Raw genomic sequence first — 23,612 nt, 5'->3', positions numbered from 1 at the left:
ATGCTTCCCTGTACCCCTTACTTGAGAAAAATTGTTTTGATTCCTGGTATTTGATGATAAGCATTGTGGATTAGTTGATCATGATTTGATGTTTGATTGTCTTGAAACCTTAACATGCGTCAATTTTTTCCAACTATTTGTGAATATAGTGCTTGACTAGTTTATTTGGTAAGGAATGTGTGATAGTTCCATAATTCCTGGTATGTCAATGAATTTGAGTATTGGTTTGCTACTATAAGTAATGTTTATATGATTCATTATTATGCACATTGTGGAGGACGAAGGCATTTGTTCATTTAGGTAGCTTTCAGATTTATTTAGATACATTTGTTCCCTTCTTGCTACCCATGTTGTTGCCTTGACTCTTTATTGTTTACAGCCACATTACAAGCCTTAATTGCCCCATTGGTTACTAGTCCCAAGCTTGGCTTGGGGGAGCTATTAGTGAGTGAGGTGAGGGAGTTTGTAGTGTGCACTTTATTTGCACAATTTGGGTGGGTTTTGAGAAGTAATTTGTTTTGATCATATTTTTGTTTTTATGAGGTAGAAAGTTGTAAATATTTGAGAAAAATAAAAGTGTGATGGAAAAAAAAAAGAAGTTCAAAAAAAAAATGAGAAATTTGAATAAAAGAAAGTGAACTTCTAAGAAAAAAAAAAGAGGAAAAAATGCTTGATGTTCAAATGTTCCAAGCGAAGGTTAATCAAAAGAAAGGAAAAAAATAGTTGAGTTTCAACGTAAATATTTCAAGTTATGAGTTCAAAGTTTGTTATTCACTCTTGTTCTACATTATCATATTTTTATGAGTGAAATTGTGAGTGTTGGGATTGTTTTATTGTTTGGAGTATATTTGGTGGATTGTTGTTTGGAGTTGGTTATGTTGGAGATGTGTATGATCATTATTTTTGATCATGGATTTATTAGGATTTGGCTCCCTTAATGCATAGCTTTTCTCTCACATAATCCCAAATTTATCCTACCTTTACCCTAGCCTTACATTACAAGCTTTAAAGACCTTCCGACTTTGTGCATAGAAGTTATGTAAATGTGAAAGTGTTGTTTTTCAATGCAAGTTATGACTTGACATATTTCGAGTCGACTAGTAGGTTGAGCGTTCATTGTTTTATACACACGAGAGTGTGAGTTGGGAGGGCATTGTTCACATAAAGGGGTCGGATGGAGAGCGATCGAGTACATCTTTTACTCGCCACAAAAATGAGAGTCGAGTTATTGAGCACTAGTCTTGAATTCTATATGCTCTTGTGATTTGCTCTATTTGACAATTGTTAGGGAAGAAAAGTAATTGGATGGATTTGATTGGTTGACTTTGAAGCATGTTTATTTGATTTACCCTGGATCGTTTGTGCTTGGTTTTTACTTTTTTGGGGTGAAGCATGTTTATTGATTCATTGATGAGATCTTTGCTTAGGGACAAGCAAAGGTTTGGCTTGGGGAGTTTGATGTGTCTATTTTATATAGTATTTTACCCCCGTCCCGTGGTCATTATTAGTAGTGTTTTTGGCTCTTTCGGGACACTTTTATTACTAATATGTGTTTTCTAGTGTTTTCGTAGTTTTGGTTAGGCTTTGCAAGGAATTGCACCTTTGGAGCATTTTCCCGGGATTTTTATGAAGCGACCGCGAGCATTGGAGGAACACGACCACTTTTGGAGCCCAAGGCCGGCTAGAGCCATCGAGTCGGTGATTAAGGGCTCGGTTATTTGGATCACGAGGCAATTGGACCATGTATTCGAGACCCGAGAGGAAATATGGATTGGGCCGAGAAATCTAGCCCAATCGAAGTCCAAGCCTCGAAGAAGAAGACCGGACCCGATCGGGCGAGATGTATGCTGGTGCGTGGCCCAAGGCGCGCCCGATCGTGCGAGGCTTAGCACGATCGGGCGGGGCTATGAGAAGACCTGAGCGAGCAAAAAGGCGCGCCCGATCGGGCGGCCTCTAGCCCGATCGGGCGCGTGTTTCTGGAGAGCCATTTTTGACGAGCAATTAGTCTCTAATTAGGAGTTGTTTTTAGTTTTGTTTTAAATACGTTTTGTGCGGAATAATGAGGGGGCTCTTCTCTTAGACATCTTCTTCTACTTCTTCTTCTCTTAATCCTTTTCTCTTAGACTTTCTCTCTCTACTTAGTTTTCTCTCTCTTAATCTCTCTCTAAACTTTTGTTCTTAATTCTTTCATTAATTCCAGATTTATTTCAGTGACGATTTCTCTTCCCTTAATCTTAGTTATTTATTTTATTCCTTTGATCATGATTTATTTATTTGCTTTGTCTAGTTTATATTTAATTATGTGTGAGTAGTCTAATTTCTAGGGTTCATGAGGATCTAATAAATAATATGAAGGGGTAAATGATTGTTGTTGATTATCAATGCTAGATTAATTTCCTATTGATTGATTAAATGCTCTGTGACTAGATTAGGCCTATCTTTTATGCATGAGTTTGACAATATTGATTCAAGAATCGAGAGATGAGAATTAATTTTTAGGTCTAGTTTCAATAGGCAGGTTAATTTATAAATGGTTAAGTCAAGATTTGAGAGATGAGATTTAATACCGATAAATTAATTGTGTGATTGTAATAAGTAGCGAGAGCCCTTTACAATCTGGTTAATTGATGCATTAATGATTGACTATTATTGATTGTTGGTATTGCATGTTAATTTCTTATTGGATTGTTTTAATGTTTTACAATTGCGGCTTGTAAAAGTATAGCAATATTAAATTGATGAATCGAGCAGATGTTAATTTGATATTAAAGGCTATTTTCAATAAGAACCTAGATCTAGTAAATTGCGAGAGCCTGTTAGATCTATGTTGATTAATAAATTGCGAGAGCCTGTTAATCATGTTATCTATGCCATGTCAATGATTGATTACCCCATTTTACCCCGGAGTATTATTTATTGGTGAACCTATGCCCTAGATCCTTTATATATTATTTTCTCCCTTGTCCTACTTTTTTTTAGTTTAGTCTTATTCAACTTTAATATTGGTTACTTAAATAATTTAGATTATAATATTTAATTAGGAGTAAAAAGACTTGTTTCCCTGTGGAGATCGACCCTACTTCCCTATCTACTGTAGTTAGTGATTTAGGTATTATTTTTGATTAGGGGATACGACTTTACCCTGTCAAAAATTTGGCGCCGTTCCCGGGGAAACGGTTTTATTTTTATTTCTAATTATTATTAGAGTCTAGATTATTTTGTTTTATTTTTATTTTATTTTATTTATTTATTTTTTTTTTTATGAGTTGAAAATATCCATGCTTATGTCACTACAAGAATTATATAATTTTTATGCAGCACCTAACTACTGTAGTTGTCAACGTCTTTGTCATGAAAATCCTGAATGCCCTTATAGTGAGTTTTTTGTGTGTGCTCCGGATGATTTTAGAGTCTTTCCATATACATATGATCATATTCGGAAACGATTAGTTGCTAATGAAAGTTATTGGAAGGCTCTTGATGAAAAAGTCTATGGACACTATAATAATATGAATGTTATTGAGGATGAAGAACCATCGGTTATAGAATTTGTGGTTGAAAAATCATTGGTTGACGAATCGGTGATTGAAAAATCATTAGTTGTAGAAGCGATGGTTGATAATTCCTTTGTTGATGATGAGGTTATTTGTGAGGGTAAAATTTTAAAGTCATTATTAGATGATAAAGACAATGACTACCTCCATGTTCGTTCTATTAATTCTAAATTTTTAGCGGAGGAAGTAGAAGGTTGTGGTGTATTTTCATCTCCCTCTTTTGATTTTTCTTTCTACCTTGAGTTCTCTTTATGTACTCCTAACTTTTTCTTTGTAGGGATAAATGTGCTTGCTATTAAGCCCTATATATAGTGCTTAATGAAATGTTTGCAGGAGCGTTTGATAAGTTACTCAAGGCATTGAATTCTTCCGATTGAGAGAAGGAGTATGGTCGAGCGGGACCTTGATAAACTAGCGCTTTGCGGGAGGCAACCCGTATTTTGTTGATTTTTATTTAGTTTTTTTTTATTTATTTGTTTGTGTGTTTTCTTTTTGTTTTGTTTTAGAGAGGTAGAGGAGAGTATATCTTATATTTGTGGGAGTGTGTTTTTGTACAGGTATAGGTTTAAGAGGTCAAAAGACTTAGAAGAAATTGAAGACGAAGAAAAACAAAGGAAACGACCTGGCACGGGCCCGATCGAGCGAAGCTCGCCCGATCGGCGCTTCGCTCGATCGGGCGAGCAAGGAGGGTTAAATTTCATGCCTCCACTCGCCCGATCGGGCGAAGTTGCCCGATCGGGCGCGAGAAGAGAGCTGGAATCAAGCCTTAATTAGCCCGATCAGGCGCGCAAGTGCAGTCAGAAACTCGAGCAAATTTCGCCCGATCGGGCGAGGTTGCCCGATCAGGCGCAAATCGAGTGAAGGAAAAGATATATCGGGCGGATTTCGCCCGATCGGGCGCGCGTACGCATAAGCAAACTACGTCAACTTCGACAGGCCATAACTTTTGCGTTTCTTATCCGATTTTTGCGTGTGACCTGTCGTTGGAAATCTCTTCAAGTCTAGTTTCCAATGCAATTAGAATCACTGTATTAAAATTTATACATAAAAATTTATGATCAGAGTAGTGCACCTGACTCAAATTCGAACTTTTTCCCACTAACACTTTGTTTCTTTCTTGCCCAATTTTGTTCCAAAGAGATGCATTGCAATCCTCGAGGCTTTGGTGACATTGATGTGGTGATGATGAAGAGTAGTCACCTTGACTACTAGCTTCCCTTTAAGACAATGAGGACATTGTCTGATTTAGCTTGGGGGGAGGTTCTCGTGTTCGTATGGTACATCTTTCACTCTCTCTCTTCTCTTTTTATTTTTATTTTTCTTAGTATAGATTTTATTACTTTCTTAGGTTAGTTTTGTTCCAATGAATTGTAAATCATGCTTCCCTGTGCCCCTTACTTGAGAAAAATTGTTTTGATTCCTGGTATTTGATGATAAGCATTGTGGATTAGTTGATCATGATTTGATGTTTGATTGTCTTGAAACCTTAACATGCGTCAATTTTTTCCAACTATTTGTGAATATAGTGCTTGACTAGTTTATTTGGTAAGGAATGTGTGATAGTTCCATAATTCCTGGTATGTCAATGAATTTGAGTATTGGTTTGCTACTATAAGTAATGTTTATATGATTCATTATTATGCACATTGTGGAGGACGAAGGCATTTGTTCATTTAGGTAGCTTTCAGATTTATTTAGATACATTTGTTCCCTTCTTGCTACCCATGTTGTTGCCTTGACTCTTTATTGTTTATAGCCACATTACAAGCCTTAATTGCCCCATTGGTTACTAGTCCCAAGCTTGGCTTGGGGGAGCTATTAGTGAGTGAGGTGAGGGAGTTTGTAGTGTGCACTTTATTTGCACAATTTGGGTGGGTTTTGAGAAGTAATTTGTTTTGATCATATTTTTGTTTTTATGAGGTAGAAAGTTGTAAATATTTGAGAAAAATAAAAGTGTGATGGAAAAAAAAAAGAAGTTCAAAAAAAAAATGAGAAATTTGAATAAAAGAAAGTGAACTTCTAAGAAAAAAAAAAGAGGAAAAAATGCTTGATGTTCAAATGTTCCAAGCGAAGGTTAATCAAAAGAAAGGAAAAAAATAGTTGAGTTTCAACGTAAATATTTCAAGTTATGAGTTCAAAGTTTGTTATTCACTCTTGTTCTACATTATCATATTTTTATGAGTGAAATTGTGAGTGTTGGGATTGTTTTATTGTTTGGAGTATATTTGGTGGATTGTTGTTTGGAGTTGGTTATGTTGGAGATGTGTATGATCATTATTTTTGATCATGGATTTATTAGGATTTGGCTCCCTTAATGCATAGCTTTTCTCTCACATAATCCCAAATTTATCCTACCTTTACCCTAGCCTTACATTACAAGCTTTAAAGACCTTCCGACTTTGTGCATAGAAGTTATGTAAATGTGAAAGTGTTGTTTTTCAATGCAAGTTATGACTTGACATATTTCGAGTCGACTAGTAGGTTGAGCGTTCATTGTTTTATACACACGAGAGTGTGAGTTGGGAGGGCATTGTTCACATAAAGGGGTCGGATGGAGAGCGATCGAGTACATCTTTTACTCGCCACAAAAATGAGAGTCGAGTTATTGAGCACTAGTCTTGAATTCTATATGCTCTTGTGGTTTGCTCTATTTGACAATTGTTAGGGAAGAAAAGTAATTGGATGGATTTGATTGGTTGACTTTGAAGCATGTTTATTTGATTTACCCTGGATCGTTTGTGCTTGGTTTTTACTTTTTTGGGGTGAAGCATGTTTATTGATTCATTGATGAGATCTTTGCTTAGGGACAAGCAAAGGTTTGGCTTGGGGAGTTTGATGTGTCTATTTTATATAGTATTTTACCCCCGTCCCGTGGTCATTATTAGTAGTGTTTTTGGCTCTTTCGGGACACTTTTATTACTAATATGTGTTTTCTAGTGTTTTCGTAGTTTTGGTTAGGCTTTGCAAGGAATTGCACCTTTGGAGCATTTTCCCGGGATTTTTATGAAGCGACCGCGAGCATTGGAGGAACACGACCACTTTTGGAGCCCAAGGCCGGCTAGAGCCATCGAGTCGGTGATTAAGGGCTCGGTTATTTGGATCACGAGGCAATTGGACCATGTATTCGAGACCCGAGAGGAAATATGGATTGGGCCGAGAAATCTAGCCCAATCGAAGTCCAAGCCTCGAAGAAGAAGACCGGACCCGATCGGGCGAGATGTATGCTGGTGCGTGGCCCAAGGCGCGCCCGATCGTGCGAGGCTTAGCACGATCGGGCGGGGCTATGAGAAGACCTGAGCGAGCAAAAAGGCGCGCCCGATCGGGCGGCCTCTAGCCCGATCGGGCGCGTGTTTCTGGAGAGCCATTTTTGACGAGCAATTAGTCTCTAATTAGGAGTTGTTTTTAGTTTTGTTTTAAATACGTTTTGTGCGGAATAATGAGGGGGCTCTTCTCTTAGACATCTTCTTCTACTTCTTCTTCTCTTAATCCTTTTCTCTTAGACTTTCTCTCTCTACTTAGTTTTCTCTCTCTTAATCTCTCTCTAAACTTTTGTTCTTAATTCTTTCATTAATTCCAGATTTATTTCAGTGACGATTTCTCTTCCCTTAATCTTAGTTATTTATTTTATTCCTTTGATCATGATTTATTTATTTGCTTTGTTTAGTTTATATTTAATTATGTGTGAGTAGTCTAATTTCTAGGGTTCATGGGGATCTAATAAATAATATGAAGGGGTAAATGATTGTTGTTGATTATCAATGCTAGATTAATTTCCTATTGATTGATTAAATGCTCTGTGACTAGATTAGGCCTATCTTTTATGCATGAGTTTGACAATATTGATTCAAGAATCGAGAGATGAGAATTAATGTTTAGGTATAGTTTCAATAGGCAGGTTAATTTATAAATGGTTAAGTCAAGATTCGAGAGATGAGATTTAATACCGATAAATTAATTGTGTGATTGTAGTAAGTAGCGAGAGCCCTTTACAATCTGGTTAATTGATGCATTAATGATTGACTATTATTGATTGTTGGTATTGCATGATAATTTCTTATTGGATTGTTTTAATGTTTTACAATTGCGGCTTGTAAAAGTATAGCAATATTAAATTGATGAATCGAGCAGATGTTAATTTGATATTAAAGGTTATTTTCAATAAGAACCTAGATCTAGTAAATTGCGAGAGCCTGTTAGATCTATGTTGATTAATAAATTGCGAGAGTCTGTTAATCATGTTATCTATGCCATGTCAATGATTGATTACCCCATTTTACCCCGGAGTATTATTTATTGGTGAACCTATGCCCTAGATCCTTTATATATTATTTTTTCCCTTGTCCTACTTTTTTTTAGTTTAGTCTTATTCAACTTTAATATTGGTTACTTAAATAATTTAGATTATAATATTTAATTAGGAGTAAAAAGACTTGTTTCCCTGTGGAGATCGACCCTACTTCCCTATCTACTGTAGTTAGTGATTTAGGTATTATTTTTTATTAGGGGATACGACTTTACCCTGTCACAAATGAATGATGAATGATATTTAATCCTGCAATCAACCAAAGATCATATAGAAAATTAGCGAAAATTGTATATAATAAAGTTTTTATGATTCTTTGGCTAATATGCTAATAAGCACTAAGCAAACAACTAATTACTCGACGCACTTTTCTAATCTCCATGTATTATTATCTAATCTCCCAGATTATAGAAAGATATTACTTTGGCTGGCTGGCATAAGCAGGATTTGATGTTGGCAATTACATGAAATACTCTGGTGGTTGTGTTCTAGGGTTCGCTTGATTTTCTGAAATTGTTGTAGGGCAAGCGGGGGTTGCCTACACACAAAGTGATTTGTATTTTCTGACTGTAGAAGAAGTGTTCATTGTTTTGCTCTGAATGTAATATGGGTTGTTGCTGATTTAGTTTGTTATATGAGGAGAATGCTTCAATTTTATGTCTTAATAGGTTATTTATTTGTAGTGAATAAACTGCGTTATCAGGTTTTGATGGAGTGGAGATCCATGGAGCCCATGGCTACCTCATTGACCAATTCCTAAAAGATGGCTGTACAAAATTTCCTAAAAGATGGTTGTACAAAATTTCCTAAAAGATGGCTGTACAAAATTTAAGCTTCATCAAGACAGTATACAATTCTACAAGATTTTTCAAGTTCTTAGTCTACTATATGGAATATAAAACTTGTTTAAATTTTCATGTTGTATTACAGAGTATTATTTATTTAGTAGCTTTTGACTCATGTTGAGAGTTGTTGTAAAGTCAATTTGGACATTTGTGAAAGTTGTATATTTGATTTTATAATTAATTCAATTTTACATTTATTATTATTATTGATAATAGTAATTAAAATTTGGCATCATAGCAGATTATCAAGATAGCAGACTAGTAGGTATCACCTGCTGCATTTTTTTAAAATTTGGGTTCAATTGTATTCGTAACGGGCGGTCAAACTGCCCGTTACGAATAACCCGTTATTCGTAACGGGCAGTCAAAATGCCCGTTACGAATAACCCGTTATTCGTAACGGGCAGTCAAAATGACCATTACGAATAACCCGTTATTCGTAACGGGCAGTCAAAATGCCCGTTACGAATAACATAGCCTATCCGTAACGGCAGCATACGTAACGCCCGTTGCCCGTTACGAATAGGCTATTTTTGCCCGTTACGGATAGCTATTTTTCCACTAGTGAATACAAAATAACAGTATAAATTACACAATAATAGTATACTCCCTCCGTTTTTAAATACTTGCTCCACTTTTTATTTGCGGCCGTTTTTAAATGCTTGCTCCATTTCCTTATTTGGAAAGCCTTTACAATATTTAATCAATTTCTCTCATCTGGTGGTCCCAACATATATTTTCTCTCCTCCAATTCTCTCCACTACTTTTGCTTTCTATAATTTTTTATTCTTCCACCAACCCCACTACCTCCATATTTTATTACTTTATGTAATTTCTTCTAAAACTCCGCACATGAAGAAATGGAGCAAGTATTTAAAAACAGAGATAGTATTTATCAATAATAACAGTATAAAAAAAAATAAAAATAAAAAAGTACTTTGGTATGGACCATACTTGGTAGTATAATGGTTTGTTCTCATACGTTGAAATTCAGTTCAGTTCAGTTTAGCTCATGTGTAATGATATTGCTAATGATATAAAGCCAAATTTCATTCTTTTAAGCTCTTATTACAACGAAGATAATAATAATAATAATAATAATAATAATAATAATAATAATAATAATAATAATAATCAATAAATAATAATAATAATAATAATAATAATCAATAAATAATAATAATAATAAATAATAATAATAAATAATAATAATAATCAATAAATGATAATAATAATAATAATAATAATAATAATAATAATAATAATAATAATAATAATAATAATAATAATAATAATAATACTAAAATAATAATAGTATATTTTTCTTAAATATTTTAATATGTATATTTGTATATACACATATGTATAATAATAAATAATCAATAAATAATCAAAGATCACTAATCCATAGTTAAAAATCACTAATTATTAAGTTCAATCCATAGTTAAAAATCAGTAATTAATAAGTTCGGTTCAGTTCAGTTCAGTTTAGTTCAGTTCAGCTCAGTTCAGTTCAGTTCAGCTGAGTTCAGTCAATGAGAACAAGCCCTAAGTCATGAGGTCAGATGTTTACCAGTAAACTAAGCCTTCCTTAATCTCATCGATCTTGTAAATAGTTGGTATTTGGTATCTAGTAGTACTACAAAAGACTACTTCACAGTTTTCACTTTTTTTTTTTTTTTTTTTTGACAGGTCACAGTTTTCACACTTCGTATATTTGAAGTGTTCTTTTTGATCTAGACCAAAGTTGACTTGGATTAAATAATACTTCGACATTAAAAAAACAAAACTGTTAGTTTAGTAGCCATTGGTCATTAATGAGTATATATAGAAATCAGTAACTAGGAGGGTCGTGAACTATCAAGGCAAAAGCATAATTAATCATCCTCATTAGCAACTTAATAAAACAAAATCGGCAAATTAAATTGATCTTCACGTACTCTTCAGTCAAGTAACAAGTGAAGTAAGAAAAATAATGTTGAAAACTCCACAGCCTACTCCTCCAGATTCTTTGAAGCAAGCACATGTAAGCAACCATATCATCGTTTCAATTCCGCCAATCAGTATTCCTTCAGACGATCCACCACAAAGTGAGTAAACCTGTATTTTTCCCTCTCATTCCTAATCCAACTTCTTTTGGAATATTTTTTTGAGTAATTTTGATTATTATTGTTACTTTATTTTTGTTGCTCTGTGCGATTTTACTCCCTCTATCTCTAATTGTTTGCTCAATTTTTGAGTCAAAGTTCAACAAATTGATTATGGATTCACATTGATTTATAAGCAAAAGTATAGTAACTTGATAGATTTGGGGTGTAATGTATATATGATCTGAATATTGATTTATTTTGGTATTTCTTAGCAATAAACAATCTTAATATATAATTATGACAACATTATATTAGTCATATTTCAAAAGAATGCTGTAAAATTTTCAAAAAATCTTACTAATTTTTTTTTTTTCATTTTCTCTAACTTTATCTTGCACTTCCATGCAACTTTTTTTTTTTAATTTTTTTTTTAAGCAATTATTTTTATCTCAAAAAAAAAAAAAAAAACGTAAATATTAAAAAATGGTCTAGGGAGTAACATAATTGTGATTTATGAAACAAAGATGGTTGATACATTGATGAAGATTCATAACAATATGAATCTAATAAGATCTAATTTAATGATTTTTTTTCTTAGAAATACATTATTATACATGGTCAGAATTGGTAAACTTTTAACCTTATGAATAGGAAATTGGTAGAAATAAGGAAAACCGAGGTAGTATATTCTAAAACGCTGATCATGATATATGGTGCATATTATTGCTTTCAATTTTTTTATAACATCTCTCCTCATCGTACCGTTGTTGCAAGTCTTGCAACTGATCTAAATTCTCTTATTCCCTTCATTCCTCTTTTTTTGTCTCATTTGGAATTTATTTATAAGTGGATTTTAACTCTATTGAAAAATGTACATGGGATCTTGTTTGCATTGATTTGGAAAAAGTCATAACATATCACAGTTAGACACAAAGTACATAACAATAGTAATTTTGTAAATAATGACATTCTGTGACTAAAAGAGTAAAAGGTAATATAGTAACAGTGAACATTCTCAATACTATTACACTTCCTCCATTACGAGTTACTCGCAATAAAGAGGGAGTTTGCCGACTCCTAGGCAAAATATTAAAAGCATGATTAATGAAAAATAAGGGCATACACTTAAGTATTAATCCAACTTTCAAAAAAATTAAATAAAAAAAACCATGAATTCACGAACAGCCTATCACTACCACCACCTATCACCACCACCTAGCACCACGAAACCACCCAACACCATTATCTAGCACCACAAAACCACCCAACGCCACCACCTAGTACCACGACACCACCCACCACCAGAACCCCAAAACCTAGAACCCCAACCCCGAACTCAAACTCAGAACCCCAAAACCCACAACCCCGAACTCAAACCCAGAACCCAAAATCCGCAACCCTGAACTCAAACCCAAAACCCACAATCTCGAACTTGAATCCAAAACCCACAACCCCGTAATCGAACCCACTACCCCAAAAATAACCAGAACCCACAACCCCGAACTCGAACCTAGAACCCCAAAACCCACAACCCACAACCGACTAATCGACGAAATGGATGTAAATAACAAATTAATGCCTTCTCTATCGTCAATTTAAGCTTTAATTTGTTAAATTTAACCATGAAAACTCTAGATCTAGAGTTTTCATGGTTAAATTTCACCATAAAACCTTCAAATTTAAGCTTTAGAAACAACAAGAAGAGGAGAGAGAGAAAAACGACTTTCGGCGACAAACAACAACGGGACATCGACAGTGGTTGCGGTGGAGATCGGGGGAGATTAACAAATAGAGAGAAATTTCTAGGTAACTAGAGTGGAGATTGGTGGTATTGTGGTAGTAGTGGTGGTGGTGGTTGCCCATGAAGATGATGATGAATTGAGATGGAAGAGAAATGATTTTGGTAAAAATGGTTAAGTTAATTAATGTTAAGTTTAAGTTAATAAGGTTAAATTAGTAGTTTAATTAGGATGTTTTAAAAAATAAGTAAGGTTAATGTTGTAAAATCACACTAAAAAACTTACCATAAAAGACAAGAAAAAAGTTTGTTGCGAGTAATATGTACCGGCCATTTATAGTAATTGTTGCGAGTAATTCGTAACAGAGGGAGTATATGTTTTCGTTAGTATAAAAGATACTCTTAGTATTACTTAAAAAAAAACATCTCAGTAGTACTATTGGGACTTCCATTAGTATAAAAGGTTGTTATATTATGCAATTTCGCTTGTGTTTACGTTGATGTATTAGGACTTACTCGCTCGTTTGATTTGTATCAATGTGGTGCAATTTCATATGTAAAATTTTATAATTATATATATATATATATATATATATATATATATATATATATATATCAATCAATAACTTATACTAAAGGCGAAACCAGGAATGACACTTGTCATTTCCTGGTTAAAAATTTTCCCGCTTTTTTTTTTGCCATATTTTAATAACATCTATATACTTTATAACCTATAATAATAGTCATTTCCATTTTGACAACATATTTAATCCAATATTACTCAATTAAAATTTTTACATATATTCTATATATACTAGGAAACTTTTAATTACAAAAATACTAACATAGCTTTTAAAAAAATAAGGTATTGGAATATATTGTTTTCCAAGATTATTATAATATTATCAATATCAATTTTAAAGAAAAATCATTTTGGTAGCATACTTTTTACGGAGTATTAATCTTAAAACTATACATAACGCTTATAAGAACAAAATAATTTTGTTATAGTATACTTCATATTATGCCGATCCTAATTACCTAAGCTAATAATTTAATGTGTGTCAATTAGAGTTAATAAAGTCAACGCTAATGGATAATTAGTATTCCGTAATCAACTTCAAAGTGTGTCAAAAATTTAAGGACAAATGTATATGAGATCGTATATGGGTACTAACCTAATTACCTAAGCTAATAATTTAATTTTCTTATACAAAACGTTAAATCTTCCAAGTTTCTATTACTATATTTTTTTTTATACAATCCAATTCAATAATCTTTACATTTAAATTAAGTTATTTTGTTACAAATAAATTTTTTGGATAAATTATTGTTGAATTAACACCATATTTATTTATTATAAAATTTAATTATGACCGTGCATGGCACGGGAATTAACCTAGTATATATATATATTATATATATATATATATATATATATATATATATATATATATATATATATATATATATATATATATATATATATATATATATATATATATATATATATATATATATATATATATATAATACACACGGAGTACTTCCTTTTTTTCTCAATATTTGTATCATGCTAGCTTTTTAAACTAGTTTTATACTAACTAAAAAAACTGAATTTTAAGGGATCTTTCTTTGGCCGTAATCCGGTTAAAGGACTCTGGCCACAACCCAAATCTGATAAACAGGACCTTTCATGTATCTTTTTTATAAAAGGACCTTTGCAACAAAAAAGACTTACATAAAAAGACCTACATAAAAGGACCTTTTTGACAAATTCACCTAACAATAATGTAACCATACAACACTTACAGAGTTCAATTTCAACATACTTACCTTCGTTTTTTTAGTTGACACGTATTCCTTTTTCGGAAATTTATCTTTAGTGAATACATTTCCCTTTTGGATAAGTTTTACATATAGCTGTCAATTTCTAACCCAAATCGTCAAACCCGACTGTTTCAAACCTATCCGAAAAGCAACTGAACCGTTAAAAACCCGTTTTTTGGAAATCGATAACCGACCAAACCCGACCCAATTTTTTCCAACCCTAAACTGAACTGAACCGAATTTTTGCAAACCGTTAATGATCTCAATAGTTATCAAGCCAAACCTTTACAACCCGAACCGATTACGTCTAAACCCGATAGTAACCCAACCCATTTAAAACTGAAAACCGTTTAAACCCGGCAAACATCAGATAAAGCTGAACTGTTCTAACCCGTAACCCGTTGTGACCGAACTGTTTTAACTTGTAACCCGTTGCGACCAAACCGTTTTCAACCCGTAATCCGTTGAGACCAAACATTTTACGACTTGTAACCCGTTGAGACCGAACCATTTACAACCTGTAACCGGTTATCACTGACTTTCTGAGTCGTTTACAACCCGTAACCCAATGTGTTTATATGATCTGATCTGTTTCAACCCACTACTTTATAAACCCACTTTATTCTTGACTTAACTAGGTTATAACATGACCTGTTTCGACTCATTATCTGATATGATTAACCTGACTTGATAATGATCCGACTCGAATTTAATCCGATATGATTTTAACTGAAACCCGCTTCAAATTGGGTAAACGTGTTTTTAAACCGACCAAGTTCAATCCAAATCGTGACTTGAACCGATGATGATCGAACCCGATTTCACTCGATCTGTTTTGAATCATAGCCTATTTTCAAAACTACCCGGTTTGATTCAAACTGATTATGACCCTAACCGATTACATCATGACACAATTAGGACCCAAAATGTTTTGAACCGAAACCCACTTATAAATGGCTAAACCTGTTTTCAAACCTACCCGATTTAACCCAAACTGATTATGACCCGAACTGATTACAAGCAACCCGACCCGATTGAGACCCGACCCAAATTAAACTACAATAAAGAAAAAAAAACCACACCGAACTGAATCGATATTTTTCAAAACTGACCCAAACCGATCCGATAATCATTTCAACCGACCTGTTATAAAACCGACCTGTTATAACCCACTAGTAGAAGATACTAAAAGGGAAGCGGTTCAAACCCCTTAATTGGAAGCGGTTTTGAACCGCTCCGGCTTAGGGGGCTTCCCATTGCATATTTAAATGGGAAGCGGTTCAAACCGCTTCCCTTTTAGGCGCCAAACCGCTTCCCATTCTGCCTAAAATAATTTATTTTTTTTTCATTTAAATTAAAATACAAACAATTAAATATGCATAAACATTATTTTTATTAATCAAATGATGTAGTATTACATTTTCATCCAAAAAAATAAAAGAAATTGTAATCTGAAAAAAGTACTTAAATTAAAATACAATCAACATATGTAAAAAAAAAAATTACAGCATTTTCTTAGAAAAAAAGAAGATAATAATAATAATAAAAAAATCTAACCCGCTGCCGCCACCGCCACCAACTACGCGCAATTCATCCACCAAACACCAACATTCACCCACCACGACCTTTAAAAAAAACCCATTTTACCCACCACGACCTCCATCGAAACCAGATCTGCCGCCACCTGAAACAAACCAAAACAACCACACAATCACCGTAAAATAAAATAAAAACCTAAAAAAAAAGGAACATACCTTAAATTCCACCAAAACCACGATTTTGGCTTGAAATTATGGTTTTAAAGGTCAAATTCGACCATGAAAAACTCTAGATTTAGGATTTTCATGGTCGAATTTGACCTAAAAACCTAGAAATACATGGTGGTGCTTGCTAGGTGAGTCGGTGGTGCTTGCTAGGTCGGCGTTTGTGGTGGTTAGAAGAGAGAAGGAGATGGAAGAAGAGGAAAAGAAGAGGGAAGAGAAGGAGATCGAAAAAAATAAAAGAAGAGGAAGAAGGAGATGAAGCAGATCGAAGAAAGAGATGAGAATGAGAGAGATGAAGAGGGGAGAGAAAGTGACGAGAGAAGAGGGAAGAGAGGAGAGAGAAAGAGAATAAGAAAAAAGAAGGGAGAGAGAATATAAGGGGCGGCTTTATGAGGTTTTACGGTTTTTTTTTAAAAGGGAAGCGGTTCACTATTCAAACCGCTTCCAATTAGATTATTTGGAAGTGGTTCACTCATAAACCGCTTTCCTTTTGTATGTTTTTTTTTTTTTTGGCGGGTTTTTGGAAGCGGAATTGGAAAACCGCTTCCAATTTAGGGCTGCAAATTTAGTTTATTCTACTAGTGACCCAAAATTGATAAACCCAACCCAAACCTGAGCCGTTTACCCGAATTGACACCTCTACTATTATACTTTGCATTTATTGGTGTACCCCACTTGATTTATATTCATCTCTTATTCCCTCTCCTCTCCCTAATATGTGTGCCTAAATTGAATGTGATAATTAAATAGAATCGGATCAGGTTTGGATTGGGTCACTGTCATATACGTAGTATTTGGGTTATGATAAACTAGGTGCATCACTAACATCAGAACATGAACCTTATTTACACTTTAGCCAGAAAGAACTCTATGAATGGAATTTTCATCTTGAATAATTATTGCATGAGGAAAATTTGTTGAACTATGTTCAATGACATTATTAACTCTTTCTGCTCTTGCTAGGCCAAAAAGAGGAGGAAAAAATAACAAAACAAGATTTGTTGAAGTATGTAGTGCCTCTATATCAAGCTGCTCTGGATGGTGACTGGGATAAGGCGGAGATCGTTTTCAAAGTAGATAACAAATGGATGACTGCCAAAATTACAAAACATGGAGACACAGTCCTTCACATTGCAGCAGCAGCCATGCACCTTGATTTTGTTAAAAAACTGGCAAGTCGTATGCATAAAAACAATGTTCCTCTAGATTCAAAAAATGTACATGGCAATACCGCCTTTTGCAATGCTGCATCATCTGGAAATGTTGAGATTGCACAAGTGATGGTAGGATTTGATAGAGAGCTACCAAATATTAGAAGTTCTGGAGCAAAAAAATTGACCCCTCTTCATATGGCAATTCTTTTAGGAAAAAGAGATATGGTGAATTACCTTAACAATGACAGTGTAACAGATCCCAAAAAGCTGACAGACGAGGATCGCATTGAGCTGCTTACCATTGCCATAGAGGCTGGTTTGTATGGTATACGAATATGACCATTATTTAGATTCTCTTTGCATCTTGTTCACTACTTGGTACATAGATAGCACATATTGTTATGTGTATTACTTGCTGAAATGTGTTTATTTTATTTGTAGATATCGCGCTTGATTTCATACAAAAGTATCCATGTTTAGCACTCCAGAGGAATTCAAAGGATGAGACTGTGCTGCACACCCTTGCTGCTCAAAGGCCTCTAAAGAACAGCACTCGCAAGCAGAGCATATGGGGTAAACTTCTGAGACGATGTCTGTTGTTTTCCTCTTTTTACCTGGTAGGTTGATCAATCTCACCGATCCTCCTGTTCCATTTTCATTCATGTCATTTGTTTCAGGAAAGAACACGCGCAACAAAGAAAATGAGCAGGACCTCAAAAATAATGCACTTGAAGTGACTCGGATAGCCTGGCAGAAAGTCGTTGAAAAAGAAGATATCTCAGAACATATTAATACACCATGGCGACTATTGTTTGTGGCGGCCAAAAGGGGGAATATTGATTTCCTCAGAACACTAATTTATATATATCCTGATATAATATGGAAAGTGGATGAGAAAGGAAGAAGTATATTTCATATTGCTGTTCAATATCGACATGAGGAGACCTTCAAGCTCATACACGAGTTTGGAACTATAAAAGATCTCATCGCTACATACATGGATGATCATGGAAATAACATGCTGCATTTAGCTGCTAAGTTGCCACCTCCCGATAGACTCAACTGCATCTCAGGTGCGGCTTTACAAATGCAACGAGAGCTACTATGGTTTGAGGTTATTGCTCTTACTACTCTTTTCCTTTGCATTTTTATTAATTTCAACATGTTGTTCTGGCTAATCTTAACATTACCAATGTCTGATAGGCTGTCAGGAAAGTTGTCCAACCCCAATATGCACTGGCTAACAATCATGCGAACCTCCAAAATGATGAGGGTAGGAGCAAATCCCTTAAGTCCATCCAAAATGATAAGAAAAATTCGGAATATAGAAATCAGGAGGATGATATTATATATGAAGATGATGATATAAGTGATTTCGGAATGACACCCCAAGCTTTATTTACTAAACAGCATGAGGACCTACGGTCACGTGGAGAAGCATGGATGAAGAAAACAGCAGAATCATGTACTCTGGTGGCAACACTCATTACAACGGTAATTTTTACAGCGGCTTTCACCTTACCTGGTGGTAATGATCAAAATAATGGATCTCCAATCTTGTTAAATCAAGTATGTTTCAAGATCTTTGCAATATTCAACGCAGTTGCATTGTTTGCTTCCTCTACTTCCATCTTCATTTTTCTGTCAATCCTGACATCGCGATATGCAGAAAAAGACTTTCTTGTGGCACTGCCTCGAAAACTCATGGCTGGCCTAACATCTTTATTTTTCTCCATAGTATTTATGATGGCTGCTTTCACTGCTACATTCTTCATCACCTTTCTACGCAATCCGATATGGATTCCAGCACCTATATCTGTACTAGCAGCTATCCCAGTTGTGCTATTTCTTTACCAGCAATCTTCTCTTTTGTGGGATATATATAGTTCAAAAAATAAATCATGGACTTTGATTCAGCCAAGTGACAAACGCACACTTTTCTGGAGTAGTAAAAGCCCGAAAATAATGAGTAACAAGAAGGAGAAAACAAGTTATAGAAGACTGCATAATAAGTTGGAGTAGATTCATAATGATGCATATTTGTCTGCTATTCCATTTTTCTTTAGGATTGTTGAATATTTCAACTTCATTATCAATAAGAAAGTTGACTGTATTAATATACTCTTACCTGTTCAAATAGAGGACATTTATTTACTTTTTAGAATAAAATCTCTTGCTTCTAACACTAGCACTTGGCTGGTCCGGTAAAGACGCCCAAAGGCCGGAGTGCAGTGCGCGTCCAACAGACTACTAGATGGCTAGGTGTACCTAGAAAAACAGGTACACCCAGGACATAGTTATTAGAATTTGAAGAACAACTAGAATCTGGATAGTTGATACTATCAGGCAAGGACAGAGGAAAAAAACACAGTTGCACAATAAAACGATTGGTTCAATTATTTATTTTTCAGAAATAGTTAAGGATTATATAAAATATAATTCAGTACCATTCCTAATATAACAGTACTTACACAAAGGGGTAGCCAACTAACTACTCTACAGACGATTTCACAGGATGCATAACCAGAACGTAACAACTGCTACAACGCCACTTAAGATGCACATCTTATCAATTCGACTTTCATATCGCATCTTCTCCTCCTTTATTTCACTTCGAACTCGGGAATACAAATTGCAAGACTCAAGGACTTCACTATAGTTCCTGCTCTTCCTGCAGCTCAATGCCTTTTTCAGCACCATCAGACTGTTTCTTCCGTTAACATGAAAACCTTCCATGTCTTCCAACTGCATGCTTACTTGGGTCAGCTCAAGGTTTACACAACCACTAGCAGTATCATTAACCATTCTAAATTTCACTAGAAGGATGCATTCTACAACTTGACAGGGGAGGATATCTTCAGCAGGGAGAACAGACCCAAACCGTACTAGGAAATCCTTATCACTTGGCCAATGCCTCTGAACTCCTAGGGGGATAAAACTCGATACATTGGCTGCTTGCTTAACCTTTGTATTTACAATGATCCAACTAAGTCTTAACCTATCTTGGAGCTCCATCCAGAGCTTTCCTTCTTTTCTTTCATTATCTACAGATTCAATTAAGGGCAAACCATCTTCACCTGTAATGATAACTTTCCCTATGTTGTCATTGACATCTGAATTGCCAAGGTCGATGTGGAATGGTGCATTATAGAACCAACGGCCAAGAGCATCCGATTCAGAAATTCCCCAAAGGACTTTTGAGAAAATTGGCTTGTCCTTGTATCTTATATCAACAAGTGAAACAAAATCAGATGGTGTGAGGCTCTCATATTCTTCAAAATCTTCATAAAAGTCTGCTTCCGGCCATTCTTCAGGGTATTCCAGAAAGGAATCTAATGGAACCAAAGCTAAGTCTTTATTAACAATGAGAGGGTAAGAGTCTGCATAGAACTTTCTAAACCCACCCATAGATCTAATCAAGGTTCTCACATCATCCCGCTTAATTGAAGGCCACAGGGAATTGCAAACATTTTCCCATATTCTCTCCTCTTTTGAGATAGAGGAAAATGATGCACAGGTGCATGCTGCAGTGGCCAAAGTTGCCCCATCAAGGCGCCTTAATATATCATAAAAAATGTCACTGCTTAATGGACAAATTCTTTCAGCTTGAACAGACATTTTAATGTCCTGCCATCTACAATATTGACAAAACAGATAAAAAGAAACACAAAATGAGAAAAGGATTGACATGTTTCTACTGTGCTGCTTTTAAAAAAATCTTCAAAAACTATATGCAACCATATAGCAATAAAAAAATACAGAATACCTTCAGGTACCGTGATTCACCAGAAATGAGTACTCGTAATACATAATACCTTCAGGTAGCATAAGGAACCACATAATTTTGAAGTTTTACTCCCTTCATTATGCTGAAGGAAATCCTCTGTAATGAACCCTTATGGTTATTTAGAATTTACTTAAACAGTTGCCAGAATTAGTAACATAGAGTGAAAATGAAGGGTCCTTAAAACAATGCAAGACAGACAAGCAAAAGCACCACAAATTCTGAAAATCCTATATTTAATATCAACCATTACGGTATTATTTATTTATTTGAATGCAACTTATTACATTATTGATCAGCATAATATCATTTAAAAGCAACCTATACACCTAGCACGCCAACTGAAGGATTTCACATATTTGACAGTTTTTACGCCACAGTAGTGCTAAATATGGTGTATACCTTGCTACCAGAGAGTGCTTAGATGAAAGAATCACTATTCTGAACAATACACATGGAACAGATACAAGTAACCAATTAAAGAAAGATAAATTAAAGTTCAGCCAAGCTACATCAAACTGATGAGTGAACTGGATGTTACAAACCCAGTAGTTGATCCTTTTATTTTGCTATCATGTATTATTTTCAATCATATGAAGAATTGTTGAAGTAAATTACTTAAGCACCTTATTCACAGTTTTGCATCTGAAATTTTCTGAAAATCAGTTCATGTCTCTCCAGTTTCTTGGCTGTCATGAAAGTCAGTTCATGTCTCTCCAGTTTCCAGTTTCTTTTGTTTGCTAAAAAAAGAGTGTAATAAAGCATAAACACATTTCAGATGATGCCAACTGAATTGTGGCCTATGTTGGGAATGGAAAGGATAAAATTACGAAGTTGCAGAACGCTAGAGCCTACAACCCAATAATTGATGACACCACTAACAACATATATGGAGAAGCCATGATCAACTGTCCTAACTTCTCTCAATGCTACCAAAAACATATAACAAATTAACAACAGCTGCTTACAAAAGCAACATAACAAGGCATATATAACCCGAAATTTTGTTTGTTTCAACTGCCATACCTTAATGTGTCTGAAATTGTTCAGACACTTCAAATGGATACAAATACTTGGGTATGATTTTTGAAAAATAAGTTCAACGCCTTACTAGAACCTAAGAAATACAGTCTTTTGCATACTACAAACTGAAATTCATATATTACCCACCATTAATCCTGTATTACTCATTTCATAGGCAAACAAGAAACACAATCTGAATCAATTGCTTATCAAAAATTGGATTAAAGAAAAAGGTAATCATCAACTTAGTTCAAAAGTTTTCAACCTTTTCATCCAATAATTTCACAACTTACCCAAAACACACCTAAACACAAATGGGTAACTTTGAAATTACATACATTCTCTCAAATATCATCCATGAACCTAAATTGGCATATATTCCCCAGCAAACAATAGTACGGGATAACAGTTATTGTAAAACACAAAAGGTGGAACAAAAATCATCCAACTAAAGACCAAAGCAGTTAAACGACCACGCGAGATAAATTATTGGTTCATGCAGCCGACCCCATCAAATTTGTTATTGAAAACACCATAAAAACACAATCTCTGAAGCAAATACATCATTTTTAAGAAGCACATTCATGTACGAAACACCCAACTATAAAAATGTCAAATACCCATTTCACATGATCAAATATCTCAGAAATCAGAATAATTATAATAGAACAAAGGAATTATATTATCAAAGATGATAAAATTGGAGAAAAAGAAGAACAAACACGCCTACCTATAATTGGCCGGAATTCTGAAATAATTGGTGAAGTATTATTGGAAATGTTGCCCAAGTTAACATTCACGAAGAACTCTTCAAACTTTAGAACAATGAGCTTTTGATGGGTATTTTCAGAAAATTCAAAATATGAGGTGGATTTGGATTGAGATCACCAAAATTGTAGCAAGGTAATTTTGTTCTATGATATTTATGTTTACATTTTATGGTTCAAAAAATAATTAATGAGAGACAACATTGAATACATATTATTGGAATGAACTAGTGCAATGAGATAAAGAGAGTGATTATAGAAATGTAGTTTGGTGGAAGTCAATTCAAAACTATAATTATCAATGTGGTATTTGACGTATAAGCAACTTAGATTATTATAGAGTAGATTTTTTTGGATTTGGAATTGGCACTATGTTTAGGTAGTAAGTAATGGCCATTAATTATAGAGCCGACACATAAAAAAAATACAAACTAGAAGGTTATGTAGTTGTACTACGGAGTATTTCAAATCAAGGGATATAATTGGAGGAAATTTTTTAATAAGAAAAAAGAGGGAGATTTGTCTAATTGTAAAAAAAATTAAAAGAAAAACCAATTATAAATGATTAAAATGAAATTAAAATGACATAAAATTATATTTTACCGCTGATAAGTAGCATTATAAATTATATATTCCGACCGATAAATTAATTGATATGTTACAAAAATGGGATTAAAATGACATAAATTATATTTAGGCTGATTAAGGGATGTTATAATTGGGCTAATTGTCGGAAAATGATTGGAGGTATTGAGGTAGTA

The 23,612-nt window shown here is 34.3% G+C and overlaps 2 protein-coding genes and 1 long non-coding RNA gene across 4 annotated transcripts; 2 read left to right on the top strand and 1 right to left on the bottom strand.

Annotated features, from left to right (window-relative positions):
• The first annotated feature begins 4,681 nt into the window (after positions 1-4,681).
• LOC145632006 (uncharacterized) lies at positions 4,682-7,148 on the top strand. Its single transcript, XR_014112442.1, has 2 exons — positions 4,682-4,831; positions 6,492-7,148. It is a non-coding gene; the product is annotated as an uncharacterized LOC145632006 (long non-coding RNA).
• Positions 7,149-10,677: 3,529 nt separating this feature from the next.
• Positions 10,678-19,299, top strand: LOC145632712 (uncharacterized). Its single transcript, XM_081685054.1, has 6 exons — positions 10,678-10,792; positions 17,087-17,602; positions 17,719-17,894; positions 17,960-18,391; positions 18,481-18,550; positions 18,671-19,299. Exons 1-6 carry the CDS (start codon positions 10,678-10,680, stop codon positions 19,297-19,299), a joined length of 1,938 nt encoding a protein of 645 aa, XP_081541180.1.
• On the bottom strand, positions 19,083-23,213 carry LOC145630562 (putative F-box protein At2g36090). Of its 2 annotated transcripts, XR_014112095.1 has the most exons (4): positions 22,815-23,213; positions 19,749-20,911; positions 19,406-19,545; positions 19,083-19,217 (listed from the first exon to the last, which is right to left on the bottom strand). XR_014112095.1 is itself a non-coding variant. In XM_081682802.1 (2 exons), the coding sequence occupies exon 2, from the start codon at positions 20,893-20,895 to the stop codon at positions 19,786-19,788; it is 1,110 nt and encodes a 369-aa protein (XP_081538928.1). In that variant the 5' UTR covers positions 20,896-20,911; positions 21,044-21,380; the 3' UTR covers positions 19,611-19,785. The 2 variants fall into 2 exon arrangements, 1 of the variants encoding a protein (XP_081538928.1); XM_081682802.1 differs by lacking the exons at positions 19,083-19,217; positions 19,406-19,545; positions 22,815-23,213 and adding an exon at positions 21,044-21,380 and having other exon boundaries at positions 19,611-20,911.
• Positions 23,214-23,612: the final 399 nt, after the last annotated feature.

Source organism: Chenopodium album, chromosome 5 (assembly GCF_948465745.1).
Source record: "Chenopodium album chromosome 5, dcCheAlbu1.1, whole genome shotgun sequence".
Classification (NCBI taxonomy): Eukaryota; Viridiplantae; Streptophyta; class Magnoliopsida; order Caryophyllales; family Amaranthaceae; genus Chenopodium; species Chenopodium album.
The sequence above is the reverse complement of the archived record's forward strand: the minus strand, read 5'-3'. Positions and strand labels throughout refer to the sequence as shown.